This window comes from Mesitornis unicolor, unplaced genomic scaffold (genome assembly GCF_000695765.1).
Source record: "Mesitornis unicolor isolate BGI_N332 unplaced genomic scaffold, ASM69576v1 scaffold5966, whole genome shotgun sequence".
NCBI classification, from domain to species: domain Eukaryota; kingdom Metazoa; phylum Chordata; class Aves; order Mesitornithiformes; family Mesitornithidae; genus Mesitornis; species Mesitornis unicolor.
In genome coordinates this window covers 10,170-17,799 of record NW_010190172.1, presented here as the reverse complement: position 1 = coordinate 17,799, position 7,630 = coordinate 10,170, and the positions used below count along the sequence as shown (strand labels likewise).

General features: G+C 42.3%; 1 protein-coding gene across 1 annotated transcript in view; it reads left to right on the top strand.

The window, feature by feature from the left end:
• Window positions 1-1,831: 1,831 nt before the first annotated feature.
• LOC104542104 (protein LAP2-like) overlaps window positions 1,832-7,630 on the top strand; it is a gene marked incomplete at its 5' end in the record, with an annotated part of 15,207 nt that continues 9,408 nt past the window's right edge. Inside the window, 2 exon segments of the mRNA XM_010186316.1 lie at window positions 1,832-1,901; window positions 3,670-3,769. Coding sequence (XP_010184618.1) covers window positions 1,832-1,901; window positions 3,670-3,769 — 170 coding nt within the window.

Sequence of the window (7,630 nt, the reverse complement as noted above, 5' to 3'; positions counted from 1 at the left end):
CTCCATTCACCACAACTCTTTGACTCTGTCCATCCAGCCAGTGTTTTACCCAGTGAAGCGTATGTCCATACAAGTCATTTGGAGCCAGCTTTTCCAGGAGGATGCTGTGAGAGATGGTGTCAAAGGCTTTATTGAAGTCCAGGTAGACAATGTCCACAGCCTTTCCCTCATCCACTAAACAGGTCACCTTGTCATAGAAGGAGATCAGGTTAGTCAAGCAGGACCTGCCCTTCCTGAACCCATGCTGACTGGGCCTGGTCTCTTGGTTGTCCTGCACGTGCTGTGTGATGGCACTCAGGATGATTTGTTCCATAACCTTCCCTGGCACCAAGGCCAGACTGACAGGTCTGTAGTTCCCCAGGTTCTCCCTCTGACCCTTCTTGTAGATGGGTGTCACATTTGCAAGCCTCCAGTCAACTGGGACCTCCCTGGTTAGCCAGGGCTGCTGATAAATGATGAAAAGTGGCTTGGTGAGCTCTTCTGCCAGCTCCCTTAGGACCCTGGGGTGGATCCCATCTGGCCCCATAGACTTGTGTATATCTAAGTGGTGTAGCAGGTCGCTAACCACCTCTTCATGGATTATAGGGGCTTCACTGTGTTTCCCATCCCTGTCTTGACACTCACGGGGCTGGTTACCCAGTGTACTCCTGATTTTCCTACTAAAGACTGAGGCAAAGAAAGCATTAAGTACCTCAGCCTTTTCCTCATCCCTAGTCACTATGTTTCCCCCCACAACTACTGAAGGGTGGAGACTCTCCTTAGTCCTCCTTTTGTTGCTAATGTATTTATAAACATTTTTTATTGTCTGTAACAGCACTAGCCAGATTAAGTTCTAGCTGTGCTTTGGCCCTTCTAATTTTCTCCCTGCACAGCCTCATGGTAGCCTTGTAGTCCTCCTGAGTTACCTGCCCCTTCTTCCAAAGACCATAAACTCTCCTCTTTTTTCTGAGCTCGAGACAGAGCTCTCTGTTCAACCAGGCTGGTCTTCTTCCCCGGCAGCTCATTTTCCAACACACAGGGAGAGCCTGTTCCTGTGCCTTTAAGAGTTCCTTCTTGAAGAGTGTCCACCCTTCCTGGACTCCTTTTCCCTTCCAGGACTGCTTCCTGTATTGCATATGACAGACACAAAACAGTATCACAGTATATTTTAGTGTGCTGGAGAAAGGGAAAAGAGAGAGTCGTGGTTTTTTAGAGCTGGTCATTAAAAACTGGCAAAACATTTATCTTTTGGGAATTGCCAGTTCATAGAATTTCAGCGTATTAGGACAGATAAGTCTGAGCTCTCCATCCTGTTCTACCAGTTCAGCTTCTCTTTATTCCATTTAGCCCGATTTATCCATTAATGCCACAGCTTTTATTTACCAGGGCAGCCCCATTTCCATACATTTTTTTTTGGAAAAACAGCACTTTTTTCAGGTGTAGCACTTTTTTTCTTAATGGAGTGAATGTGTATTGAAGGATAAAATTGCTGAAGATTCAGAATAAAGTATGAAAATAGCCTTGATTTTAAGTTGATAAGTTGATTTACACACAATGCCAATGATTGTCTTCAAAATTGTATTCAGGTCATTAACTGAGTTAAATTAAAGTTACATTGTCTCATTTTAAAAATTTGCTTTCTAAACTGGGTGGAAATGTGGTGGTTTTTTTTTTAATTCTGAATATAGCTTTGGATCTAAAATAAAAGCTGTTGCCTTTCAGCTGTCAATGGTTTATTCTTTTTGCTGTATCTGTAAATGTCTTTTTAAGCATTTTACAGGCTAATGCAACATTGTTTCTTAACAGTATTGATGAGTGTACTTACATAAACTCTTTTTGTTGTGATTTACAGACTGAAGAATTTGCCATTTACCTTTACAAAACTGCAGCAGCTCACTGCTATGTGGCTATCAGACAATCAGGTCAAGTTTTTAAAAATTAATTATGTTGACTTTATTCCTTTTAGTACTGACAAATACAGAGCCATCTCTTAAATAATGAGACATGATACCGTGTATATGCATCAGGTACTTTCTTGACATTATTACTGTGTCAGTTCTCCTAAAACAAACAACGCTGTGCCTACCTGACTTTGGAGACACTCAAATTTCTGGCAATGTTTTGTGCCATTAGGAAATGCAATTTAACAAATGTTGGTTTTTTTTGTTTTTGTTTTTTCTTAATTCAAGCTTGTATACACAGGAAACGTGATTCTTGATAAGCTAGTACTTGAATGTGTAGTACACTGTTTCTTCCACAGATATACCATTGGAGAAACAGTGTCCTGCCTTTTTTTTTTTTTTTGTGCTGGGTTTCTTGTCCCACCTTTGAACTCTGTGACTATCCAAGTTTCAAGCTATTGAGAAGCAATTCATGCAATTGTGGCTTGTATTTTTCCTGTGTGTTGAAGCCCTCTGTACTATGCTGATTTCCTGAAAGGCATTAAGGTGTACAGGGCTGCCAGAAATCCTCTAGCCTCAGGTGTAGTATAATAAAAGTACTTTTACTTATATAATAATTTCAAGAATCTCCTGCCCTTTTTTGCAAGGGGTGGGGGATATTCAATCTGGTATGAATATAAAAAATTGAGTACAAAATTTTTCTCTATATATGATTGTCCACAGCTTTAAATGGATAAATATATCTGACAGTAATAAGTCCTAGCAAGAAACTGGGTTACTCTTAGAATATCCAGTGTTTTGTGCTTCTCTTAAAGCTGTTACCAAGTTTCAGTTCTTGGTCAAAGACAGTCATCAAAGACAGACATGTTAATAACTTCATTTTGTGAAAATTATTCAGAGAAGAAATGGTTTAATATAAGGCAAGATCAATCTGCATAGTAATGGGACAGATATGCTCTATGATATGCTGTTGTGGTTTAGGGCTGGGCCAGTCACTAAATCCTGGACAGACGCTCTCTATTAACCCCTCTCCCCTCCCCAGAAGGGAAGAGAAAAGAGAAATAAGAGAGAGACTTTATGGGTTGGAAAATAAAACTAACAGGTTTAATAAAAAAATAATACTAATACTACAGGATAATAATGTAAATAGGAAAATAATGAAATATATACAAATATCTACAAATATATACAAAACCAATATAAAACCCTCCCCCCACCCTCCCCCCAATAATGTATACGTCACCAGAGGCTCTGCGGAGCAGGGCACTAGAAAAATCCCAGATCGAACTCAGCAGCAGGTGGGAGCAGGATTCAGGAACACACAAATCAGGATCAGAGGCAGACGAACGAGCAGGATTCTGCTCAGACTTCAGCCATTGCATGATCGAGACGGATGGAAGGGTCCAAGATGGAAGGGCTCCAAGATGGAAGGGCTCCAAGATGGAAGGAGGGTTGAGACCCTTGTGATCCCTCGGCTTTATACCGACTATGACGTATGTGGGATGGAATACCTAGTTGGTCAACTTTGGGTCCGCTTCTCCCCCCCCCATAGCTGCAGACACGGCACCCATGGTGAGACACTTGTCCTTGAGCTTATCAGTACACAGTCTGAGGAAAACATACTGCTAGTTTTCAGCAAGTTCAGCCACTTAAAAGAGACTGAGCTGAAAAGTAAAATCACTAAATAGAAAATTAGTTCTATTTAGCTCAGACCAGGACATATGTAGATCATGTTTAATTTTTTTCATATATGGTCTCTTAACATACCCTTCTTTCATTTGCTTCTTAGTCTAAACCACTTATACCTCTTCAAAGAGAAGCTGACCCTGACACACAGAAGACGGTGCTTACTAATTACATGTTTCCTCAGCAACCAAGGACCGAGGATGGTAAGAATTTCTAAAATACCTTGTCAGAATGCTAGCTTTTGAAAATAATAATGGGAAGACAATCCAGTTAACATAATTTTCATGAGATATTACTCACAAGTTTGAAGTAAACTTGTAAGTGATGAAGATTTACATCTGAAGAAGGAGTACAGTAACTTAAAAATGTGATCCGCATAGTAGTAAATTCTAGGTGAAACTGTTCCAGTTGTAAGTGTACATGTATGGGGAGTGAGGTGAGGAATGGAGTGGTGGGATCGTGTTCTTTGATGGTTGCCACTTACCAGCGTGACACCCTGTTTCATTTTTGCAGAGCTTAATTGTTTGGGTAGAAATTCTCCTTGCCAGGTGTCTGCTTCAGACCAACTATTTTAATAAAATGTTAGACAAAATGTTTCATCCGTTACTGAGTATGTATTTTTTTAAAGTATATAGCATTCTGTATTTTATTTTAAAAGAAGAAAAAAAGTCAGTCCAGAAAAAAAATGCATTTTACTCACATTTAGTTCAAACTTGTTTTATAAAAGGTTTGGCCCAGAACATTAAGAAAGGTATTTCTGCACACTTGTGAAATATTTAGGAAAATTAGTCACATTCCATGAGTAACCCTATGAGGAGTTGGAGAAAGAGAGTAAAGTCTCTATATTTGTCCACTTTCCTTCCCCTGCAGGCAACAGGAAAAAGCTTGTGCTTCTTTAACAGAAATAGTAGGGGAGGTATCAATAGGAATAATTGAAAATTGACAAGTAACATTTTCTGTTACAGGGCACAAATGTCTAGTACACTGAGTAATCAAAAATATCTGCAAAAACAGTAAACTGTACATCACTTTTAGCACCTTCTAATGCAGATAATGAATGTGCAATACCTCTGATAGAATGTGAGAATTATAAAATCATTTGGAGATTATCAGTGAAGATGAAGATAGTTCCTGAAAGCGTTCTCTCCATTTGCACTTTATTTTACCCCAAAGGCGAGGTTTCTTTCTGTAGGTGAGGAAAGGGCTGCTTGTTTGTCTTAAGTTGACTGAATACTTCCCTGTAAAGCAGTCATTCCAAATAGAAGGTTTAAAGTTTAATAGATAAACTTTTTAAAATGTAAAATTCCTAAAATTCTTTAGTAAGGGTTTGTTGGGGTTTTTTTTGTGCCAGGAACTGTTTCAGTGATAATGAAGTTTATTAGAATATTTTTCAGATGTGTTAAAATTGTAAGTTTACCCAATAAATGCAACATAACATATATATTCCATTGCACTTGGTAAGCCCCATAATTAAGCATTTTTCTATTTCAGATATAGTTAATATGAACAATCTTGGCATTGCTAGTGAAGTAAACAGGTTTGCTGGGGTGGTGGTGACAGTTTTATTAGACATATTTAGCATTTATTTGGCATGCTAAAGTAGAACCTGGCTATTGTAACACAAGGGGATGGCCCACATGGCACCAGGCTTACTTCAAAGAGGGAAGAGGATCTTTGCTCAGGAGCCTGTGGGGCTCTTTTACAGGGCTTTAGATTTGAAGGGGGAAGGGGATAATATCAGGCTTCCCTGTGACAAGCTGTGGGATGACAGGCCAAGGTTAGAGGGTCGGGGTGCTAGCGAGGGCCCTCAGCCTGTCGGTCTGAGATGTGCTGGATACACTGCAGCACGCTTGAAGGCTTACACAGATGAGCCAGGTGCTCCTGAGGTAATAGAGCCAACAGGGAAACACAGGTGAAATACCTCAAAGGAATTCCAGCCACTCCAGCCAGTAAGTCATCTTCATGGAGCACAACTTAAATGCCTCTATGCAAACGCACGTATGGGGGAATAAACAAGGGGAGTTGGAGACATGTGCATGCCTGCAGGGCTATGATCTTATTGGCATCACAGAGATGTGGTGGGATGGTTCCTATGACTGGAGTGTCGGAATGGAAGAATACAGGCTCCATTAGGAAGGACAGGCAGGGGGGACAAGGAGGAGGTGTTGCCCTCTGTGTCAGTGACCAGCTGGAGTGCATGGAGCTCTGCCTGGGGATGGATGAGGAGTTGACAGAGAGCTTATGGGTCAGGGTTAAAGGGAGGGCAGGGACAGGGGACATTATAGAGGGGGTCTGCTACAGGCCACCCAACCAGGAAGACAGAGCAGATGAGGCCCTTTGAAGAGAGATAGGAGTAGCCTCACGTACACAAGCCCTGGTCCTCATAGGGGACTTTAACCACCCTAATATATGTTAGAAAGAGAACACAGCAGGGCATAAGAAACCCAGGAGGTTCCTGAAATGCACTGATGACAACTTCCTTTTCCAAGTGATAGAAGAACCAACAAGGAGAGGTGCTATGCTGAACCTTGTTCTCACTAACAAGGAGGGGCTAGCAGGGAATGTGAAGCTCAAGGGCAGCTTTTCCTGCAGTGACCATGAAACGGTGGAGTTCAAAATCCTTAGGGCAGTGAGGGGGGCACAAAGCAAGCTTGCTACCCTGGACTTCAGGAGAACTGACTTTGGCCTCTTCAGGGATCTGCTTGGTAGAGTACCATGGGATAAAGCCCTAGAGGGAAGAAAGGCCAAGAAAGCTGGTTAGTCAGGCAAAAGTGTCAAGAGGCCTGCATGGATGAACAAGGAGCTCCTGGTCAAACTCAAACACAAAAAGGAAGCCTACAGAGGGTGGAATCGAGGACAGGTAGCCTGGGAGGAATACAGAGAAGTTGTCTGAGCATCCAGGGATCAGGTTAAGAAAGCTAAAGCCCTGATAGAATTAAATCTGGCCAGGGACATTAAGGGCAACAAGAAAAGCTTCTATAGGTATGTCAGTGGTAAAAGAAAGACTAGGAAAACTGTGGCCCCCTCTGGAACGAAACAGGAGACCTGGTTACCTGGGATATGGAGAAGGCTGAGGTACTCAATGACTTTTTTGCTTCAGTCTTCACTGGCAAGTGCTCAAGCCACACGGCCCAAATTGCAGAAGGCAAAGGCAGGGACTGGGAGAAGGAAGATCTGCCCACTGCAGGGGAAGATCAGGTTCGAGACCATCTAAAGAACCTGAAGGTGCACAAGTCTGTGGGACCTGATGAGATGCATCTGTGGGTCCTGAGGGAACTGGTGGATGAAATTGTTAAGCCAATGTCCATCATATTTGAGAAGTCATAGCACTTTGGTGAAATTCCCACTGAATAGAAAAAGGGAAATATAACCTCCATTTTAAGAAAGAAAAAAAAAAAGGAAGGCCTGGGAAATTACAAGCCAGTCAGTCTCACTTCTGTGTTCAGCAAGATGATGGAGTAGATCCTCCTGGATACTATGCTAAGGCACATGGAAAACAAGAAGGTGATTGATGACAGCCAACAGGGATTCACTAAGGGCAAATAATTGAGTGGCCTTCTACGATGGGGTTACAGCGTTGGTGGATAAGGGAAGAACAACTGACATAATCTACTTGGACTTGTGCAAAACATTTGACACTGTCCCACATGACATCCTCGTCTCTAAATTATAGAGGCATGGACTTGGCAGATGGACCACTCAGTGTATAAGGAATTGGCTGGATGGTCGCTCTCAAAATGTTATGGTCAACAGCTTGATTTCCAAGTGGAGACTAATAACAACTGGTGTTCCTCAGGGGTCGGTATTGGGACCAGCATTGTTTAACATCTTTGTTGATGACATGGACAGTGGGCTACAGTGCACCCTCAGCAAGTTTGCTGACACCAAGCTGTGTGGTGCAGTTGACACACTGGAAGGAAGGGATGCCATCCAGAGGGACCTGGACAGGCTGGAGAAGTGGGCCCATGCCAACCTCATGAAGTTCAATAAGACCAAGGGCAAGGTCCGGCACCTGGGTAGGGGCAATCCCAAGCACAAATACAGGCTGGGTGGAGAATGGCTTG